This window comes from Corticium candelabrum, chromosome 9 (genome assembly GCF_963422355.1).
Source record: "Corticium candelabrum chromosome 9, ooCorCand1.1, whole genome shotgun sequence".
NCBI lineage: Eukaryota > Metazoa > Porifera > Homoscleromorpha > Homosclerophorida > Plakinidae > Corticium > Corticium candelabrum.
In genome coordinates this window covers 1,345,859-1,367,733 of record NC_085093.1, presented here as the reverse complement: position 1 = coordinate 1,367,733, position 21,875 = coordinate 1,345,859, and the positions used below count along the sequence as shown (strand labels likewise).

Below are 21,875 nucleotides of genomic sequence, written 5' to 3'. Positions count from 1 at the left end.
TGAGCCTTTTGGAAACCACAGTACGATTGTAAAAAGGCTAGTCGTCAAAGTACAGTAAACCAGAGTAATCACATACGGGACATAAGCACCGCTTAGTATTTACGCAATGGTAGATTCCCGTATAACTCTTAAACCAAAGCGATTGATTTCGCGGTAAGGTCTGTTGTTTGTTTTCGACAAGACCTGGCAATTACAAAGTCCCGTTTCTTAGGGCTATTGAGTGCTCACGTGCACTGGAAGCGCGCTATCAGCAAATTTCCTGTACAGAGGCAATTGACAGGCGTCATGAGGTGGATGGATGTTTTTCTCTCAGTTTCCATGTCTGTTCTCGTATATTTAAATTCACTGAATGGAGGGTTAGTGTTCGACGATATTCGTGGAATTTCAAAGAACGAAGACATCCGTACCGACGTAACATCTGTGTGGAGGTTGTGGCAAGATGACTTTTGGGGCGGGGCCATGAGCAGAGAGCAAAGCCATAAATCCTATCGTCCGCTCACCGTACTGTCATATCGATACCTTAACTACGCTATATGGGGCTTAGAACCATTTAGCTATCATCTGGTGAATGTCCTCATGCATGCAACGGTGACAGGACTATTGGTGTTGATGACGACCATTCTGGTGGGCGGAGCTGATCACATACCGATGTTTGCAGGTAGTTTGTTTGCTGTTCACAGCGTTCACACGGAAGCTGTGAATAACATTGTAGGACGAGCTGAGTTACTGAGTGCTGTCTTCTTTTTGTTGTCTTTTATTTCTTATGTTCGAAGTTGCACAGCCAGTAATGAATTTTGCTCTTCAAAAACAGACTGGAGGTGGTTCACTGTTAGCTTGTTGATGGCTGCTTGTTCTATGTTGAGTAAAGAGCAAGGAGTTACGTGTCTTGCAATCTGCACAGTATATGACATTCTTGTTCATTTTGATGAATTGTCCCAATGGCTAAGTATCAAAGGTCTAGTTCCTGATAGGAAGAGAAGAAATGTAGTGAAACACATGCCCAAACCTCCATTTTATGTGTTCTACAGGCTGATATTGACTGCGGTGTGCGTTATTGTTCTGCTTTACTTCCGTCTGTGCATGAACTCGGGGACTCAACCAATCTTCAAACCTGAGGAGTTAAGGGCATCGTTTCACCCAGATCAGCAGACGAGAATGCTCAGTTTTGGTTATATACATGCATTTAATGCATGGCTATTGTTGTGTCCCTACAGTCTCTGCTGTGACTGGTCACTGGGATCCATACCATTAGTCCACAGTCTATGGGATATGAAGAACCTGGCACCTCTTACAGTGTATGCTGTTATTGCAATTTTGTTTCTCAACAGTTTGATTAAAGCAGAAGAAAGATTTGCAGTTGGGATGAGCCTGGCGTTTCTTGTTGTACCATTTATGCCATCATCGGGTGTTGTATTCAGAGTGGGCTTTGTTGTTGCAGAGCGTGTAATGTACCTACCAAGCATCGGCTTCTGCATGCTGGTGGCTCTTGGCATCAAACGTCTGTCTTCCTACTTTGGTTCTGTTACCTATTTCATTTTTATCTCTCTTTTAATATTGCTTTCAATCAAAACATTTGATCGCAACAAGGACTGGAAAACTGACTTTAGCCTATATCAATCAGGCATAAAGATTAACCCATTAAATGTCAAGATGTACAGCAACTATGGTCTTGAACTGAAAAACAAAGGAGAACAAGCAAAAGCCAAACACATATATGAAGAAGCATTAAAAATCGAACCTAATTACAGTGAGGCTATGTTTAACCTTGGAAATGTTTACTCTGATGAAGGAAAACTGGAAGACGCTCTCTATTATTTTCGAGGTGCATTGCAGTCATCTTACACCAGACCACAAGCACTGAACAACATGGCTACTATGCTACTCAAGCTAGGAAAGTCAGAAGAAGCGGAGCAGCATTTTCTGGAGCTTATTCAATTGAAACCAGACCATGCACAAGCATACAATAACCTTGCAAGTTTGTATGGTCAAACAAAACAACACGATAAAGCAGAAACAATGTTCAAGAAAGCAATCAATGTTCTTCCATCTTATACAGAAGCACATTTTAACTATGGTACTCTGCTTTATCAGATGGGAAGAATGAGCGAAGCAGAGTCCTACCTTCGAATGGCTCTCTCTCTAAATCCACATCACAAAGGAGCACAAAACAACCTGCAAGTCGTGCTTTATGACAAGACAAAGAAGTCATAAAATTGATCAGCAGAGATTGTTGAAATTTTTGGTGTTATATAGAATAAGTACATCCGAGCAAATGATTTTTATCAATATTCTTGTTGATGTTATTTCTTACAGTGATGATGATTTGATGTTATTTGTTACAGTGATAATGATTAAATATAATCAAATAGACTCGGTTTTAATAGAGAGTGCAAACCTCGGCCAGGGCAGCTCAGTTTCCTCATATCACGCCCTTAACAATGTTTAATTTCCATGGCAACTAATTGTTGAAAGCCTTTTGTGTTTACCTCAGCATGTACACATACCGCCTAGATGACATCATTTGTCCATCAATAATATTAATTGTACGTAAGTACAGAGATGGTATGGATGTACACACTGTACTGTGCAGTGTACACATCTTCCCACTAGCCACGCCCCTTTCGCGAGAACAAAGGGGCGTGAAACGAGGAGAGATATAATCCCAAAAACTAATCGTCTATCAAAGTTGTATCATACCGCCAAATTTCATCAATTCCATCCACACGTGCACGTTTTGAGTAATCCAGCGCGCTGCTCACAAACAACAACAAACCAACAAACCAACGACAATTATTAAAAACCTTTGTGGCGGAGGTAATACAAGGTAATGATCACCATGTTGCCTAACCTAGCGGTTGGTCAGCCGTTGGTCTGCACCCACATTGTAGGAATTCCGAGGCTAAGAAAACAACGTACGGGATCTTTGTTTTGGTTTGAACTGGACTGCGCGCGATGTTGGACGGACTGCAGGAAGGGCTGCAGGAAGGGCTGAAAAGAGATTTGGCTATGAAACATATGATAAACCGGCTAGAGTCATTTAAAGAATGGCCGTTTCAATCTGATTGCAATTGCACTCCGTTGTCTGTAAGGTGCACAAGTCTTTCTTGCTTGATTTTGTGCTGTAGGGCGGCGATCTGATGTATCTAGATGGCAGAGGCTGGGCTTTATCATTGTCCTACTGATACTTCACCTGATTTGGTGCGATGTTTTGTTTGTGGACTTGAACTAGACTGGTGGGATCCGGCAGACATTCCGTGGTGAGTAACGACGCTTCAGTCCGTCTTCTTGTTAATTAATTAATATGAACGTTCTTTTGTAGGGAGGAACATGCAAAATTCACTGAGGGATGTCCTTGGATAGCTAAAAAACTTTCAGAGAAAATGGGAACAAAGAAAATGCTGATGGCAATGATGGAGATTTGCACCTTCATTCTGGTTCGTCCAGGTGATGATGTAGATAGTTAGAGGTGATGGAATTTGATTTTTAGAAACGATGGGCTAACGTTTTGCTGGATAAACAACAGGAATACAGACAGTTCGTGAGAGAGAAAATTGAAAGAGAAGTGCTAAAGATGAAGAAGAAATAAGGATTTGCTGTTGGCTGTTGTGAGAGAGGCACTAATATGACTGCAGTAAAATCTGTTTACAAAATAAGAACAGTGAAATGCTTGTAGGTAGCAGGTTAAATTAATTAGGGTGTGAAATTCCGTCTGGCTATGAGGGTGTAGGCCTATCCTCCTGTAATATTGACCAATATAATTACACTGTATGACCTCACCTTTCCAGTAACGCCTTCTGAACAAAATCCGGAAGTCGCGTGCTATTCCACCTGTTGTGGTAGAATGCACTAGAGAAGTGCTTGTAGTTTGGGAATGAGATATAGTAACTCCCGTGGCTAATTTGTGTGTTTACCAATATCAGTAACAGCTGACCAGCAGTTCAATTCCTGTCTCTGTGCTTGTACTAAAACGTGGCTTTTCAGACCTAGACACAAATATCGGATTATGGGAGAGTGAGACAGCACACGCGTTTTTACAAATCAATTGGCACATTATTTGTTGTGTAGTGAGCATTTCTTTATCAATCAAGGATGTTGGACACGGATGGACACGCCTCTGGGCAGGTACTATTGCAGGGGAACCTGGTCTTAGTGCAGGAGAGTAATTTTATAGCTAATCATTTACTGACGTCGTTTAGACAGCATGAGAAGGTTTTCCTTTGCTATTGTGCTGCTTGCTTGGTTTGGACAATCAACATCTGGTAAACAAATTGTCTTTCTGGAAAGACAATCACGTTGTTTGGCTCGATGTATGGACTACAATGAAATGGTATGATCAAGTATTGTATTTTCAGTCAGGTGCACCAACAGTATGCATGCATATCCTTGATCCAACAAGCAGTGGTGTGACATCCAGTTTTCAGGGGAATTCACTAAATTTTTAGTTGGTTCTTCATTATCTCTTTTAGGAAGCTGCTGTCTACAGCTGCAACTCAAGAGCATGCATTAACGTGAGAGTTGTTACAATATGTCTAGATGTCACACTGGTCACTTTGCTATTCTTAATTTTTAGTGTACTACAAGTTGTTACAGTATGTCATCACTCTTACAATGTCTTAAAAAATGTGTTAGTGCTTGACAAGGTAATAACATCTATCACTGTGTTATTTATCTTGTGATGTTTTTATAGACCTCGCTGCCATGCAAGAGCAGCTGCTATTTTATCAACAACATGCCTCCACCTGGAACTGGTTATCTCAAAAAATACACTCAAATTTACAATGTCAATCTTATTATTAATTACAGTGGTTTCAATTTGTCTTTTCTAGCAGACAAGTCAATGTTACCTTATAAACCGTCAAGACCTAAGTTGGTAAAACGCATGCTTCAATGGGATAAAGGCAGTTACTACCAGTTTTACAACAAGCAAGCCAGGAGGAAGTATGGGGTGGTATTTCTGTTGCTTGTATCAACATATCCCACGCATTCTGCTGCGGACAAGGATAGCAATCTAAGATGGGAATTTGCTTTTCATACTCCTGTATGTATCTAGGCTCAGGTACACTGTCTAGCCATTGTTGTGATATGTTGCTATTGTGATACATATGCAGCACATGACTGCTCCCATGTCTCATATACTAAGAAACACAAAACTGAAGTGTGGAAAGCGGTATGTTTTTCAAGTGGCTGCTTTCAATCAGTTTGGCACAAGAGGGTACACACAAGCAAGTAATCCGTATTCAACAGAAGGTGTGTGAAATTTGTCAGTATTTCTGCAGGCGTATTCACTTCTAAAAATCAGCTCTGTGGACGCCTCTTTTACATATACATTATGCATGCATGCATAGACCATTATCAAATTCATTTGCAGACTAAACAATTAAGTTGAGTTAAAAATTACCATATTTGATCAGTAGCTGTATATTGATAAGTTTTTATTGCAAGCATTCAATATGTATAGAATTAATGACAGCGTGATGTGCCTGCTTTACTTATTTGTTATCTTTATAGTGTATTAATTTTCAGCATGGTACGTATGAGAACAGTTTAACACTGAATGTTGCTTGCATTTGTGCAGATTTGACAAGCAAGATGTGCATTGATTGGTATTCTTATGGTGCCATCCCTCCTCCTCAATGCAGTAAACTCCCTAGCACTGTTTGGACACAAGTCAATCTCCAGCTATATAATACACAAGAAGATCAGTCTCTCTACCTCTGGAGCAACAATTGCTTAGACCTAAAAGCCAGTCGGAGAATTGTTTGGAGTCGTCCACAGAGTTAGACTTTTGTCGTAATACGTTTTTGTGCTACAGTGGGCTAATTTTGTTGTTTTTCAGACATTCTAAATGGTACCAAGTTTTGCTATGAATTATTTTTGATGCCGGCTGCTCACAGTCCACGCTGCAAAATGAAATCTAGAACATACTATCTTGACAGAGTACGTGTTTACAGGCAATGAGAAAACTGAAATTGTGGGTTTAACTGATGTCTGGTTGCAGAACATGACAGACATTGTACTGGCAAATTTACAGCCAGGTTGTTATGTCTTTGTTACAGTAAGTAAAAGTAGAAATACACAACACACATTGGTTGTATGAAAATCACACACGTGAACATACACAAACACACACAGACACACACACTTTGTGTCTTTTGCATCATCATTCAGGTGTCATGCATATACTATTGTTACAGTTGTATGCTGGTGACATCAGAAAAATTCCACGAAATGTGAACTCTGAGATGGAACTCTATTTCAAGATACCAAGTATGACAGGAGATGAGGCACATTGAAAGACATAAATGTTCCATTATATGTTATTAGGTATACCTGAGCGTTGCGAGAGGAAACTAAGACACTACAACTACAGTAAGCCTAAGGCGTGTGCTATTTAAGCATTACAGTTAGCTGTAAGGACAACGTAGCTATAAAATTATATACGCTAAAATCTGTGACCAGTTTTCGTGTATGTTTTGTATCTAGGTGATTCTTTTATTGTTACAGGTAAAGCAGTGGTGTATGAAAAGATCGGCCTGGCTGTGTCTTCACAAGAATATAATCATACCACACAGATGCATCACATTTTCGTAATGTGGTCCAATCCTGGTGCACCAGTTGACGAGTATCTAGTGTTAGTTATGACTATAGGCAGAAAGCAGTCAAGACGAATAAATGCTGTCAGCTCACATCATTTTTGTATCTTGAGCATCACTTTAATACTCTGCATTTTTGTATACTATAGGTCCCATTCTTGAATCATTCATATTTGCACCAGTTGGAGGTAAAGCCAAGTAGCTGTTATCGAATCAAGGTCTACTATTGATCTGTAGCTTTGAATGAGCAAAATGTTACATTGTTTCTGCCTATACTTTACTCATACAGGTTCAACCAGTGTATCGTGGGCAAGTAGTAGCATCTGTTGCCTTGCCATCTCGATGTGCGCCAGGTAAATATGGTTTGTGTGTGTGTGTGTGTGTGTGTGTGTGTGTGTGTGTGTGTGTGTGTGTGTGTGTGTGTGTGTGTGTGTGTGTGTGTGTAAACTAGTGAGTGAGTAAGTTATCAATGTGCCATTGTGTGCTTATTTGTATGTGTCTGCTGTTTGTACACTGTAAGTTTGTTTTCAATACATATGATACCATTTATTGTCGATTTAATTAGTTGACCTAACTCTGTTGCTTATAGAAGCTCCTCATCCTCCATCTATTCCAAGAGTCACGTCTGTGACTGCAGCAACGCATTCAGCTGTTTTGAAGTGGTTTAGACCATTACACGTTCATCCTGATTATCCTATTCTGTATTACTCTCTGGTATGGGGACAGAGCCTTGCCATAAACAACTCTAGAGCAATTGATCCAAGCAGTTTGTACACCCACATGAAACTTACTCAACCGGTACTGTACAGCGCATGCCACAGTTTACATACATAGATCTATCTTATTGGTATGTATTTTTCTTTATAGAAATCACACAATAAATACAAAGTGAAGAATCTCTTACCTAGCTGTCAGTACTACTTCCAGGTTGTTCAAGTGTGTATATTTTGATGTTTATTTGCATGTAAACTATTCTTTTTGGTGAAGGTATGTGCAATTTCTAAAGCAGGTAATAGCAGTTTTACAATTCCAGTACAATTTCAGACACAAGGTTGGTTAATTAATTAATGTGTGTGTGTGTGGGGGGGGTGCGCAGGCGTGTATGCATGTGTGCCTAAGGTGCTGCTTTCCATCTCTGCTGTGTGTTAACCACAATCAGAGTTATAAACTTTACATACAATTCATTAGGCTATATATGGTATGGCAATGTCTTTACAATTGTCTTTTAAACCAATACTTTGCTGTCAGCTGTTTACATTGTGCATATACACCTTTTATTCTGTTCACAGGTTTTAAACATTTTCATTCTGGTTACTTAAGTGTTACAAAGCAAGAACAAACTAAGGATGGCTTTATCAATGTTACAATTGTTTTGCATATTAATCGCTCTGCTGCAAATGGAGACACTGCTATTAATCATTATTATCTAACGTGGGGATACGGAACACAATCTCTGTCACTAGAAGGCCGTTCAATTGCACGAATCGGATACACCATACAATTGGATGCAGTCAGTCATTACAACCTGTCTTATTAGATTTTTTAACAAACTTGATTGATTCTCTTAGAGTGAGAATGGATCATGGTCAAGGATGTTTTGGGGTTTGGAACCCGGTACTGACTACTGGTATAAGGTATCATTTACAGGATTGCTTGCTGCATGTTTACTGTACAGTGGTTTCTGCTGTTGAACTTGAAGGCAGTAGCAGTAACAGCATTCGGATTAACTTCATGGTCTACTGAAGTGACAGTGAGAACTCTTGGTAAGATGTTGTGACATGTGTCTATTATTTATGACTGTATATAACAAGACTGATCCTTAGCGTTGCTGACACCTGATGCTCCCGAGAATGTCTCTGTTGATGTCGATTACTCAATAGGTGGATCTCATTTCAGAGCACAAGTTATGTGGGATAATCCTGCATCTAGCAATGAGATAGCTCAGCCACTGTTGGCATCATTTCTTCAATGGGGAACGTGTACACACAATGGAATTCATAATTCTACAGTTTTAGAAACTGTCAAACTAGTGCCAGTAAGTAATCACATGTACACACACACACACACACACACACACACACACACACTACTACTACTACTACTACTACTACTACTGCTACTACTGTATACAGCTGCCAGGTATATGGTCACCTGTTGCATCAGCGACCACTCCATCCCCATATACTGGAGAACAAGGGTAAAAAGTCCAAAGTTCAAGAGCAATAGATGTAGCGTTTATAATAAACTACAGTTTCTTCCTGTCTCTTCTCCTGCCGCACTACCGCCCTCATCAGTCATCCATTACTATCCAGCCATATACGCTCTCGTTCTCATCAGCCATCTATGCTCTCGTCTACACCGGCCATCCATGCTCCTGTCTTCATCAGCCATCGCAAAAAAATTCAACCATTCATGCTAATTATCGTATACCACCAATGTCGATTGAAAATTATTGCTTAGATCTCCGAACCATCACCGTTGTTCTATGTGCAAAATGAGATAGGACGGATGCAAGTCCTCTGCAGTTGTTCAGAAGAGGTTTGATGTGAGTGACGCCATCAAACTGACATCCCAGACTCACGATAAAGACTGGTCCCCTTCTGTAGTGCCCCTTATGTGTGCCTAGGTCCTCACTGATTGTATCTGGGCATCTAATAGGTGGTTAGAGTTAGAAGAGATCGGACAAATACAAACAGCAACAGAGCACAATGTACTCTGGGCGCCTCCATGCCATATCCAACACGTACACACCACACACGTGCGTGCACGCATGCACATGCTCTCCACCATTGCACACACGCTAATAGTTGCAGTTTGGAGTAAGGAAAGAGAGGCTCAGCTTTACACTGTGGTTTGCTGATAGAAACAACTTCAAAATACACATTTTCATGCACAATCAACATACATAATATTACAATGAAACATTAATTAACATGATAAGTTGTTACATTGACATTAGCTGTACTACTGCAATGGTGTCCATGCTGCAGGAAGCAACAGAATATGAAATAACAAACTTGCCTATAAGCAAGACAACTGAGGACTTTGAATTCTGGCTGACAGTATGGTCATCGAACAACAATGGAAATGGAACAAAGTCACAACCAGTTGTTTTTGTAAGCCTGTGGCATGTAGTGTTGCGCGCATAGCATCAGTTATCAGTTTCATGTGTGCGTTATTTTCTATAGTTTAGCCCTTTACGGCATCAATGGGCTACGGCAGGAGATGTGATCACTACAGCATCCAAGGAGTATGCTCGTAACTCTGACACGTACATCACTTCTGTAAATTTCAGATATTCTGTGTGCAGCTGGACAATTGGCATCATGGTAATGTACGGTCTCACTAGATGCTACTATACAATTGAGTAGACGAAATACATTTACAGAAATGTTCAGCAGTAGCGTACTCTTCTAGCAACCTTCACTACTATACATGTACTGAGCGACAGGTTGCTGCATGGTTGTATTGTTTGGTATAAGATGTTGCATCTCATCTACTCATTGTTGCATTATGACGACAACGAAATTTGCCAATTGCAACATGATAGAGATTGAATATTAAAATGCAAGGACTTGGAGGCTTAATTTCAGCAAGTGCAAATATGCATACTGAGTATGTGCATGTGTGTTTGTAGTGCTCACACAGCTCAGTTAATTAGTACAGTGAAAAAGCTGAAACTACACTAAAGTTGTGAGTTCAGTTCTTGGTGGACTGTACTAGTGGTGGTCACAGGCTTTAGACAGGATGAAACCTGTCCTCAATGCAGTATCTCAATTCAGGTGTTGACGGAATCAACAAGCTAAAAACAGTAAAATCTGTAAGTATAATGTGGTATATGCCTGTAGGGTATGGTACTCATCAGTCTTGCAACTGGGCACACGAGAAGATTCTATGTACTAGCAATTTATAACTCATAGATGTGTTTAGATAATGACTTCAACAGGGTGGTCTTTTAATTAAGAAGAACCCACCGGCTAGATTACACTCACACACACGCACACACGCACACACGCACACACACACACACGCACACACACACACACACACACTACACGCACACACACACACACACACACACACACACACACACACACACACACACACACACACACACCACACATCACACATGTACACACGCTGTAGGTTAGGTCTAAGCCACTTGCCCATGATAGTGCTCACGTGTGACAAAGATGAAGCCTAATTATGCCCCGTGCACACGCGTGTACCTGTAGTGCGTGTGTGCCTAGACATTCACGTATCAATCATCTAGTCGTGGTCAACGGTGTTGCACAATGTATGATGCGTTCCCATGCTTTTCATGACAGGTAAGCTAACGGAAACGGTAAGACGTAAACTTGTCACACGTACAAGTGAACTCTAGACCCTCTATTTATTTCGTTAGCTAAGTAACCAGTCGTGTCTCCAATTTCACAGTTTGTAGACTAGCAAACGGACAAAACGAAAGTGTTACTGCAGACAACGTTATTAGCTGCAGACGACAACACCGAGCGCGATTGCTTCGACCGGATGTGATGGATTGTCTAGTGGTACGCGTGGCTAACACATCTACCCGAAGGCGTGGTTTGTGGTTACTGTCGTATCGTGAACCCGGACGATATCTCGTCTGCTTGTTTCTGTGAAGCGTCGATACGTAATCTGTGTAGATTCACAAAGAGTTATCAGTTGATATTGAGAGGCAGGCCTGTCGATCACTGCACACGCAGATATGAGGTTGTTGCCATCTTGTGTCTTCTTCGCGATCGTTTTCTTGTTCGTGTGTGGCGACGACGTCGTTACCGTCGAGAAGCGGGCTCGTTGCGTAGCTCGATGTACCGAATACGACCAAACCAAGAAGGTAAACATGACGAATCGTGTCTATAACGAGCTGTGTTAGCGTCCGTCTTGTCTGTACAATACAGTGTATGCGTTGTAAGTTTCACGCATCTGTTTTAGTCATTTGGTGTGTGTACTACTAAGCCAGACTATAGTAGTAGCTGTTCGTACGTTCGTGTTTTGAGAAATGAGAACAATGCACGCATTTATGTTGAGATTATTCTGTTTGTCTGACAGAGTTCACCGTACAGTTGTCCTGCCCCTTCCTGTACAATGGAGGTAAGCTGGATTTTGCTGCATGCACTTTGTTGTGTAGCCCACGCATGCATGTGGACGGATCGAATTTTTGAATGGTTGTGTGTTGTTTGTTGTGCTATTTTTCTTCTTTTTTTTCTCTAACTGTTACTTTGATATCCGACAGTGTGCTCTGCCGTGTATGCAATCTTATCAGTCATTGTCAGAGTGTCAAGCGAGCTGTGTGAGTCAGTCTTACGTGATTTATTCTTCAGCTACAATTAGCGTACATTGACTGTTATTAATTTACATTGACTGTCATTTGTTTGGTTGCTTTTTAGACGTCAGTGGTTTGCAGTGAAAGCTGTGCTTTTAGATTTGACACAAGTGACGCTACACCAGGTACATATGTATCCAATGTGTGTTGTCTGGCGCTTACATACCTGTAGTATTTTGTAAGTGTAGGTGCATGCAGGTGGTAGCAGCTTATTTTGTCTTGACTCTGTCTAGGATTGGAAACAGTTATTAGTTGGATACTGTATGTTGTTGTTGTTGTTGTTGTTGTTGTTGTTGTTGTTATTGTTTACAATAATAAATAAGATAGGATTGTGTTTTTTAAAGAGAAAGCCCGTTTGCCTATCACTCCTGGGAGACTAAGATTAGTGGAAGAAAGACTTGTGTGGGAAAGGAGCAACTACCAGTTTTACAAGAATGATGCTGACAGGCACATGGGAGTTATTTTTTTGCTACTTGGCTCTAGAGTCGTTCTGCTTGCCAATGGATCAATAGATGAGAGTCATCTGAACTGGCAGGATATTCGACAAACGTTTGAAGTATGGCTGGACTTGGTACTATGGAATAACTCTAACTGATTGTTTTCAATCGTTTGCAGACAAGTGTATCTGTTAAGGACGTAGAAAACATGATAAAACTCCACTGTGATTACAGTTATGTGTTTAAAGTGGCCGCCTTCAATGAATTGGGAGCTAGAGCGTACCAAATGAGTGATTCATACACAGTTCTAGGTATGATTGTAGTAACTGTATACAGATATTGCTGCAGTTTTAGTATCAGAGTCATGAATTGTTGGGTTTAATTAATAATACTACTACTACTACTAATAATAATAATAATGTATTTTTGACACACACAATTTAATAATATGGTTCCAATGAATTCAATTAAGAGTACAGTAGGACTAGCATACCACTTTGATACTGCAACAAGAGAACTGTTGAGTCTTGTTTGGAAATCATGCACATCTGTAGTTTTGTTATATTAGAAGGACCTCTCGGTTTTGTATGGTCAGTGTGGCTAAATTAGCAGTAGAAATTTCTGGCAGTAGACAGATGATTGTGTTGCATTCTGATCTGAGGTATAGATGTAAGTGGTATGTATGTATGTATGTATGTATGTATGTATGTAGATATGTGATGTGTCACAGGAAAATACAATGAGTGTATCGTCCTATTGTTTGGTGCATTGAATTATTATGTGTTATGATGATTATTAGTGCAGTTAATCAATTAATGGATGTTTAATTAATACAAGTTATTAATTAATGGATGTTTTAGAGCTTCTGAACAAGAGCTGCAATGCTTGGTATCCACTTAATAGTTCTCCTCCTTCATACTGTCAGTCAAACACAGATTTTAAGAGAACTCAACTTAATCTTCATGATGAGAATTCAGAAGAGCAGTTTTCGTTGTATAAGTGGAATGATGATTGTTCAAACTTGAAGGCTACTCGAGTCATTAAGTGGAAACAACCAAAGAGTCAGCTGACTTAGTGGTTGTGTCATGACTTAGTCTGTTAATTCATTGTAATTTTCCTGTCTTTGCAGATATTCCTGACAACGTTTGCTACGAAATTTATGTAAAGTCAAACAAACATGCAATGGGGTCAAAATGTGATATGAATGATCGCGTATATTATAAATTTGCTGTAAGTAGTAGGTATATTTATCAGGTTATGGGTAGTCAATTTATCTCTTTCAGAATGAGAGTGAGGTCACACTAGAGATGTTAGAGCCAAACTGCAATCTATATGTTTCGGTAAGTGAGTGTTGAATTGAAAGTATGGGATGTAAGGTGACTTACTCAAAGTGTACTGTTGTGTGTGTGTGTGTGTGTGTGTGTGTGTGTGTGTGTGTGTGTGTGCACGCACGAGCGCATGTGTGTGTGCATGCGTGCGCTTGCATGGATAGGTGGATAGGTGGATGGCTATGTCTGCTCAAAAGTCTATTATGCTTCCAGTGCTTCCAGTTTAGATCTTTTGTAAATCTGTCTGTCTAATCCCCAATTTAATGTCATGTAAAGCGATTTCTTTAATTAAAAACAATTAAAGATACATAGGGCACTTAATTAATTAGGGAAGAAAGCAGCTGGCATTTGGGAAGGCAGGGATTTTGAATGCTGAATACTTGAAATGCTAGATGTATAATCAGAGAGGGAGTGATCATGTAGCAAACTGAATGTGTCAATAAATTGTTATGTTCTGACTTACGAAATGTGCAAACAAAAGTGCACACATTTATGTAAATGTTGAAAACACTGTAAGGTAGAAGAGACCGAGACATTTGATTTATTAATTTACTGGTGTAGGTGTATGCAGGCACTTTGAGCAGATCAGTGCTGTCAGATGACACCTTGAACTTCAAGCTGAATCTAAAGATAGCTAGTGAGTACACTAATGAGCAGTGGAGAAAATGTTTGATGTGTGCATTTTATTTATAGGCACATCACCTGTATGTGGTAAGTTTTATAATAAAGTAATTGTTGTTTATATATAAGTACATATTTAGTAGCATGGAAATGTACTTTGTGTGTTGCTTTGTCACATTAACTTTGAATCTGAACTGGTCATGAAGTGTTTTGGTGTTGTATTGATTTTGAATTACTTTGTATTATGGCTGTTCTATGTTGGCTGTCTCTCAAATGATGTATTCACAATTTAGTTGTGCGTCTGTAATATTGGTCCTGTATTAAACATACGTTGTGGCGATGGCTCATAGAAGACTGATGACAGAACTATTTCTGTGTATATATGAGTAGCTGACTACTTGCCACATGAACAATAGGAGAGCGATCATGCTGGACTATTTAACTTAATCACTTAATTACATATCTGTCTGTATTGGTGGATTTTCTTGCGTTTTGAACTTTCTGCGCTACTGAAAGAGGCTAGAAGAGTTACGTGACTTCTTGTGAGTGTCTTTGCTTGTTATTACCGATTGGAGTGTTAAAAATGTCTCAAGACTACTTTTAGTACGTTCCTTTGCTTGTTTTCTTTTCTTCTGAAAGTGTTATAAGTGTCCCAAGACTACATGCTTTTAGTCGAAAGACAGCCAGCTAGAATGAAACAAAGAAATTAAGTTATTCTATATATATATATATATATATATATATATAGAATAGTCTTGTTAAAGTGCTTGTAGGTTCTGCATTCTGAACAGTTCTTGGCTTTGCTCTCTCAATTACTTGTGCATGATTGACCTTGTCTGTCTCTGTTTGACAACTCTCAAGAAGAGCAGAACAGCCAAACGAATTCACTCTCTGTGTGTATATCCAGTGTTATGTTCTTTCTCTTTTCTTTGTTTGTGTGTGTGTGTGTGTGTGACTGTCATGTCATTAGTGCATCTGTTAGCATTGACTATATGAGCAAACGTTTAGGTCAACCTTATGGACATATCAACTTTACTGCCGATGTTCAGTTTAATGAGACATCTGAGCTGTATATTGTTGTATTGAGTTGGGTCAACCCACCTGGACCTGTTGACAGTTTCTCTCTTGATGCACATATAAAAGGACAGTTCAAACCATCTATCAAAATTCCTTCAGTATGGTCAGCCAGGAATCAAATGCATGTATGGGGTATTACATGGTTCTTTTGCAGGTTCACTCTTCTTTTCATGTTTATAAACATCGACTGAATGTTTCTCCAAACCGGTGTTTTGAAAGAATTACTGTAAGTTGCAGGCTGTATCAAGCATGTATGAAGTTATGCAATCAAATGTGGTATGCATTCATCTGGTTGTATAATTGTAGTTGTTGCCAACATATGAACTTAAAGGATTTCAGTCGTCTACAATTTCTGGTCTATGTACTTCTTGTAGGTGATCAATAATTTTATAGTTTTTCAACTAATGTAAATTGTATATTGAAAACAGCTTTACGTCCTGACCCACCATTTAATGTCACAACTCAGGGAGCTCCAAATTCTGTAACTGTCCGCTGGCAGGAGCCATTATATATTCACTCTCATTATCCAATTATTGGATATGTAGTGAAGTGGTCATCACTAACAGAACATAATGATGGAAACCTTGACAGCAGTTCAGCTCATGTTGAAAGTGTTTCTACGGTATATGTTTTGATTAATATTGTGTGTGTGTGTGTGTGTGTGTGTGTGTGTGTGTGTGTGTGTGTGTGTGTGTGTGTGTGTGTGTGTGTGTGTGTGTGTGTTGTTATTTACCAATGTATTGTTTAATTCTTTGTCAGAAATCTACTGAGTACACTGTGACTGGACTATTATCAAATCACCTTTATCATTTTCAAGTGTGTTTTTGTGTATGGAAATAAAGTTCTGCTCAGACATGATGTCAGTATGTTGATTTGAAGGTCAGTGCATTATCTGATGCAGGCAACAGCACTTTCACGAAGTTACAAGGGCAAAGAACTTCGAGTAAGACTGTGTGTGAAAGAAGGTAGAACATCACGTATGATACTTGATCTCATAGCTTTCACATGGACAGGTTTTTGGACAGACTTAACTGTAATTAATTAAGCCTCAATAGAAATGATTGACCAATGAACAGGCTGCCAGATGGAGGTAGCATTCAGCTTCTTGTTTCAATTTTCAGTTAGCAAAATTAGCTTAGGGCCTTTAGTTACTGTAAACTGAGAAACTGTAGAAACATTAAATGTGTAGATTTTGGAAACCATGTATTTATTGCATCTAGTTTTGTAAAGATTTATTGGTGCAAACTCAAGAAAGACCTGCTAGTAATTTTACTAGGACATACAGTAACTGTGTGAGTTTAATTAATTAAAGATGTTATTTACGCACCATCTGTATCTTAAGTTCACTACCTTGATTTTGATTTCTCTAGCAACTGTTGCTGTTGCTATGTTTCTTCCTATTTTCTGTATGCAATATAAATACAATGTAGTGTGGCTGTTTGACACAGTGGGCACAATTGGTTGTTGTTTATTGTAGGTGTTCCTTCTGAGTCTGGTGTTAATGTTGCTCTAATTGCCGGTCCAGTTGCTGCTCTTGTGTTTGTGGTTGTTCTCATAGTTATCATTGCTGCTGTTGCCATTGGATCAGAAAAACGCAAATATAATCAATTTCTTACTCAATTGGAACTGGACACATTTCGACCACCTCAGCTTCCACTGGTTGAAGCAATTATGGATGAAGACCCTGATGAGTGGGAAATTGAGCCAAGAAATTTAAGTTTGCAAGAAGTGTTGGGTGAAGGCTTCTTTGGGATAGTTTTAAAGGCAGAGGTTCGTCACCCAGGACCACCAATTACAGCAATTACTGTGCGACCCTTAGGGACTCTTTGTCCTGGCAAAGAAAGAAAAATTAAGCCAGGGTGGTCCAAGTTCAGCCAGACAGTTGTAGCTTGCAAGATGTTAAAAGGTGAGGACACAGTAATTATTTGTGTTATGGCATATTTGGTTTGGCATACCTGCACATACATGGAGGATGTGTCTCAATCTGTGTGCATAACAGGGGCACACTTACCCAGACGAGTGCACACACACACACACACACACACACACACACACACACACACACACACACGCACACACAAATGCACTCTCACACCACCCTAGAAATTGCTCTAGAATTAAAATATTTTTGATCTGAAGTGTGTCAGGAAGATGACATTTAACTAGATTTTTGCTTTAATGTGTTGTTTTTGAAAAGGAGGTTTACTGCATTCTTAGTTAGGGACACACTCATTCCAAGTTTATGTAATAAGATGCAGAACATACAGGTGTGTACATTAATTGAATTGTGTGATTAGAGATGGGCACAATGGAAGATCAAAAGGACATTTTAGAAGAAATTAAACTTATGAAGAGAATTGCACAGCATAAACACATAGTATCCATTTTGGGCTGTATTACTCTTTCTCATCCTGTCTGTCTCATTGTGGAGTTTTGTGAGCATGGGGACCTGCTTCAATATCTCAGGAACAGCCGACCAGCTGTAAGAATTTTTGTGCTGTACATATATTGTTGGTTTGGTGTAGTTTGTGTTGTTTTGGTGTTATAGTGGCTACTGGCTGTAAAGAATCGAAATTCCAAGCAGATTAATAATCCTTATTCTGCAGTTCCAGGAACTTTGCGTGATACAGAGGTAATTGAAAATGTAGATAGACATATCCAGTGTTGAAGGGTTGAATATGAGCACACTGAGCATACAGTGTAAAAGCTGTAGTGCTTTGCAGTATTTCTATAAAGTAATCTTCTGATATGCAACTTTTTATGGTTTTGTGCCTGGTGTTTACTATGTACTTCGTATGAAGTGCCCAGCAGCTACAGAAGTAATGGAAATTAAAAAGGCACAATCATACAAGTTGAAATTTAGTGTGAAGAGAGCAACATACTTGGATGCATGTTGCAGTCCAGTGTATCAAAACACTTACGTGTTGTAGCCTTTTTAATTGTGCTGTATCGTTATGGCACTATAGTGATCTTGTGTATTGCTATTGTTTTATGGTATTTATACTAATTGTGTTCAACAGAATACGTTTTTGCATAAATCATGTGAATACCAGTTATCATGCAGTGTTTCTGCTGGAAATTTTCGATTATTAGTCACTTGGCTAAGGTGTTTGTTCATTTGTAGCCAAGTCCTTTATTTCAGAGCCAAAAAAATCGCCCAAACATCAAACAGATAACATTTTAATCTGACACATGTCATACTCAATGGAATGTGACTTTGGAAAGACAAAAGTCTACAAACCAGACTTCAAGCATTCAGTGCAATCCTTCCTGGTTTTTATACCAAAATTTAAAGCTCTGTCAAAATCATAGTTTTGAAGTTTTGGCCCTTCTATATTCAGCATCATCAAATTCAGCATCATTGATTCAATGATAAAGTCGTCATCATCATCATCGTCGTCTTCCTCATGGTCTCTAGACCATTGATCTGCTTCTGTTTTACTATGGCGGTCATCTTCAGAACCATGACTGTCATCTTCACTTGTACTTATTTCTAGTTTGACACTTACGGAAGCCGTACGCAAAGAGCATGTGCAGGACATAACAGAGCAAGTGCAATAGATCGGCCTTTTAGTCCTTGGAGCTCCATTGCATCGCACTATAGAAATATATATAATTGCCATTGTTAGTGCACTCTAGTGACTGTGCTTGCAAGATCTGATCCAGATGAAGGCATACATGGTACAATGTAACAACTAGCCAAAGTGGCGAGGAGGTATTACTTTTTTCTCGCCAGCAACATTTATTTGTAGCAATTGGCTATTTGGCGATTGTCCAACGGAAACACTAAGTTATGACATGCAATGATGCTAGTATGCTTATAATGCTGTTAAATCTTATTATGTGATGGATATAGGGCTATGTACCAATGGCAGCTGCTGCTCCATCAACATCTGAGAAGACTGCAGAAGGAAAGAATGCAGACGAACAAGAACAAATGGTGGACATGGAAGAGAAATCTGCCACTCCCAGACTATCATCGTTTGACCTCTTGTCATTTTCAAGACAGATTGCTCTAGGAATGGTAAGGCAGACGTGTGTTTAGCCTCGAATTCCAGACAAGAGAGCGCGCAAACTCTATGATTCGCTCGCTCTCTGGTCTGGAAGTTCGAGGCTAACATATGTTTGCTGTGAGCATGTGAAATTAGCATAGAACATTAACATGCAGTGAGATTTGCCATACTTTTCTTATGTAGTTTTGATAATTCTGTGACTTCTGTCTATCAAATTATGTTCTTTGTTGTGATTATTTGTAAGTATAACTTGTAATAACTTTTTAGGAGTATCTTGCAGAAAAAGAACTTGTTCATCGTGACTTGGCATGCAGGAATGTGTTGGTTGCTGAGAACAAATTACTGAAAATCTCAGATTTTGGGCTGACGAGAGCCGTATACAAAGATGCTACTTACACACAGAAAACAAAGGGGCGATTGCCTCTGAAGTGGATGGCAGTTGAATCAATTACTGATCGGATCTTCACAACACAGAGTGATATGTAAGATTACTGTCTCGGAATGTGGGAAGAAGAACAGCATTTAGGATTTCAATGGATAATAATCGTGACAATTAAATTATCAAGAAGGCTGACTGCATGATGATGACTGACTGACTCTGAGTACTCAGATAGTCATTTGAATGCTTTTAGTTAAGACAGTTGAATGCTACAAGGTCAGGGTGATTGTCAGAGTTGGGTTAGTTGGTTGGGATTAAGTTATTTTTAGTTCATTGAAATTGCTTCAAGCTGTAACTAATAAGTTGTTTTGTCACACTTTTTTTGCAACTTGCAAAGTAACAGATAACACATTCAGAAATGCACCACAATCAGACTTTTTTTGCACAGATGCCAACAGACACAGAAAGAAATTGAGCATAATGCGTTTGCATCAGCCATCTAGACAAATGCACAAGGTGTATGGTTGTACATTTGCACTCGCTTATAGTTTTGAAGCCAAGCTGTAGCCATAGGCAACCAAACAAGGAAACCTGACAGGGTAGTGTTTAGGTTAGATTTATTAGAGAATATTTTGTGATTAATTGATGAGAGATAGTATCAGTTTGTTTGTACTAATCCTTGATTGTGTTTCTTCTTTGCACTTAGATGGTCCTATGGCATTGTTTTGTGGGAAATATGCACTCTAGGTCGGTTGTTAATTGTGTTGTAGTCCTTGGAAATATATTGATAATGAACTGCTATTTTTTTGAATACAGGTGGCTTTCCTTATCCAACCATATCAAATGAGCAGTTGTTGAAGAAATTGCGTGAGAACTATCGAATGGAGAGACCAGAGAACTGTTCAGAAGATCTGTATGTCCAGCATGAATAGAAAACCTAAAGTGTCAATATTTGTGGGTTTTGTAAAGGTACAGTGTCATGCTGCAGTGCTGGCATCCTGATCCTGATCAACGGCCATCATTCTCCTCTCTGGTTGCAGCTGTTGATGCGATGATGAACACACAGAAAGCTGGTCTTTATGTGGATCTTAATTTTGATTCACACGGTCAATACTGGATGTCAGTCAGTGAGCTGGGTGACAGTGACTCAGATGCTGAACCAGACATACCTTTCCAGGAGACACATCTTCGGCAGTCATCGTTTGCTCAGAAAGGCAGTGAAAATGGAACAACATTAGGGATTGCAAAGCAAGCTCTAAAACTATCTGGTGTCAATGAAGAAGAAATTGAAAATGACCCATTCTTGAGACAAGTTTCGAATAAATCTTGTTACTCGCCCTCTGAGCATGCACTAGCAGAAAATGGCGTTTCAATGAAAATGAATGGTGCCACTCAACGACAAGAGAATGGCAATACGACAGGAAATGGTTATGTTGCTAACGCAAGTGGCCATGTAATTGACCATGTAACAAGTGTTTAAAAGAGGGAAGTTTTACTAGAAACTTTTAGGTGACAAATAGGCAAAAAAGTTGTCAGCATAAGCCTTCCTATAAACGTATACCCTCGTAGCAAAATGTTGCCTAGGGCTCTATCAGTATATATAGACTTGGAGGTGCGGTATCGAATTCATGAATATGCTGTGCTTGTGACTGTAGCTAAGCGATGAATGTTGTAGTAGAAAATTATACTGTAAACAGTTAACAATAATCAATGACAACAGGTCTAATATATTTGAACAACAATCATGTACTAGTGTGGGCATCAATGGTCTCTGCGGGCACGAGCGTTTCTGGTTTACTTTTCGTAAGCCACCTACAGTAGAAGTGGTAGATTATGTTAGTGCATACTAGCGGTTAGGAAGACCAACATTACTTATGCAATCTGCATGGACGTCCAGTAAGTGAGCGATGGAAGTTACGTACGGATTCAAGTGACGACAACATTTTGACCAATTACCACCAACGAAGTTTCCGTTACCTTCACAACAACTTGTAGGTCTTGGGCTACCTCGTCCTTGTACAACATGCGCGTCTTAGCTAAATTCTACGGTTTCTAAAAACGAGACGCTAGTAGAGTAGTC

At 39.4% G+C, this 21,875-nt stretch overlaps 4 protein-coding genes across 4 annotated transcripts; all 4 read left to right on the top strand.

Moving 5' to 3' along the window:
- The first annotated feature begins 127 nt into the window (after positions 1–127).
- Positions 128–2,397, top strand: LOC134184438 (protein O-mannosyl-transferase TMTC1-like). Its single transcript, XM_062652125.1, has 2 exons — positions 128–153; positions 212–2,397. The coding sequence occupies exon 2, from the start codon at positions 286–288 to the stop codon at positions 2,209–2,211; it is 1,926 nt and encodes a 641-aa protein (XP_062508109.1). The 5' UTR covers positions 128–153; positions 212–285; the 3' UTR covers positions 2,212–2,397.
- A 530-nt stretch (positions 2,398–2,927) lies between these two features.
- Positions 2,928–3,769, top strand: LOC134184609 (baculoviral IAP repeat-containing protein 5-like). The gene is made up of 4 exons (XM_062652345.1): positions 2,928–3,084; positions 3,148–3,257; positions 3,320–3,434; positions 3,488–3,769. The coding sequence occupies exons 1-4, from the start codon at positions 2,953–2,955 to the stop codon at positions 3,584–3,586; spliced, it is 456 nt and encodes a 151-aa protein (XP_062508329.1). The 5' UTR covers positions 2,928–2,952; the 3' UTR covers positions 3,587–3,769.
- A 1,110-nt stretch (positions 3,770–4,879) lies between these two features.
- LOC134184051 (uncharacterized) lies at positions 4,880–10,170 on the top strand. The gene is made up of 19 exons (XM_062651652.1): positions 4,880–5,038; positions 5,109–5,247; positions 5,576–5,776; positions 5,837–5,937; positions 5,999–6,055; positions 6,195–6,267; positions 6,325–6,369; positions 6,505–6,677; positions 6,743–6,811; positions 6,883–6,946; positions 7,183–7,391; positions 7,461–7,520; positions 7,581–7,644; positions 7,883–8,103; positions 8,162–8,227; positions 8,293–8,356; positions 8,417–8,628; positions 9,584–9,709; positions 9,782–10,170. Exons 1-19 carry the CDS (start codon positions 4,880–4,882, stop codon positions 9,962–9,964), a joined length of 2,286 nt encoding a protein of 761 aa, XP_062507636.1. The 3' UTR covers positions 9,965–10,170.
- Positions 10,171–10,869: 699 nt separating this feature from the next.
- On the top strand, positions 10,870–21,540 carry LOC134184162 (uncharacterized). The gene is made up of 26 exons (XM_062651777.1): positions 10,870–10,921; positions 11,031–11,451; positions 11,667–11,708; positions 11,851–11,907; positions 12,005–12,065; positions 12,285–12,496; positions 12,556–12,688; positions 13,238–13,438; positions 13,507–13,607; positions 13,661–13,717; positions 14,267–14,342; positions 14,399–14,416; positions 15,335–15,501; positions 15,558–15,629; positions 15,710–15,773; positions 15,832–16,025; positions 16,163–16,219; positions 16,283–16,346; positions 16,881–17,309; positions 17,701–17,885; positions 17,952–18,035; positions 19,260–19,427; positions 19,684–19,898; positions 20,502–20,542; positions 20,612–20,708; positions 20,765–21,540. Exons 2-26 carry the CDS (start codon positions 11,323–11,325, stop codon positions 21,273–21,275), a joined length of 3,435 nt encoding a protein of 1,144 aa, XP_062507761.1. The 5' UTR covers positions 10,870–10,921; positions 11,031–11,322; the 3' UTR covers positions 21,276–21,540.
- Positions 21,541–21,875: the final 335 nt, after the last annotated feature.

Excerpts from the sequence above, each read along its gene's own strand:
- LOC134184438 (XM_062652125.1), top strand. The coding sequence starts at position 286 with ATGAGGTGGATGGATGTTTTTCTCTCAGTTTCCATGTCTGTTCTCGTA.
- LOC134184609 (XM_062652345.1), top strand. The coding sequence starts at position 2,953 with ATGTTGGACGGACTGCAGGAAGGGCTGCAGGAAGGGCTGAAAAGAGAT. Across the intron at positions 3,085-3,147 it reads GCAATTGCACTCCGTTGTCT|ATGGCAGAGGCTGGGCTTTA; the intron begins GTAAGGTGCACA and ends TGATGTATCTAG. Across the intron at positions 3,435-3,487 it reads AGATTTGCACCTTCATTCTG|AAACGATGGGCTAACGTTTT; the intron begins GTTCGTCCAGGT and ends TTTGATTTTTAG.
- LOC134184051 (XM_062651652.1), top strand. The coding sequence starts at position 4,880 with ATGCTTCAATGGGATAAAGGCAGTTACTACCAGTTTTACAACAAGCAA. Across the intron at positions 8,104-8,161 it reads ACACCATACAATTGGATGCA|AGTGAGAATGGATCATGGTC; the intron begins GTCAGTCATTAC and ends TGATTCTCTTAG. Across the intron at positions 8,629-9,583 it reads AAACTGTCAAACTAGTGCCA|GAAGCAACAGAATATGAAAT; the intron begins GTAAGTAATCAC and ends TCCATGCTGCAG.
- LOC134184162 (XM_062651777.1), top strand. The coding sequence starts at position 11,323 with ATGAGGTTGTTGCCATCTTGTGTCTTCTTCGCGATCGTTTTCTTGTTC. Across the intron at positions 13,608-13,660 it reads GCGTATATTATAAATTTGCT|AATGAGAGTGAGGTCACACT; the intron begins GTAAGTAGTAGG and ends TATCTCTTTCAG. Across the intron at positions 16,220-16,282 it reads ATCACCTTTATCATTTTCAA|GTCAGTGCATTATCTGATGC; the intron begins GTGTGTTTTTGT and ends GTTGATTTGAAG.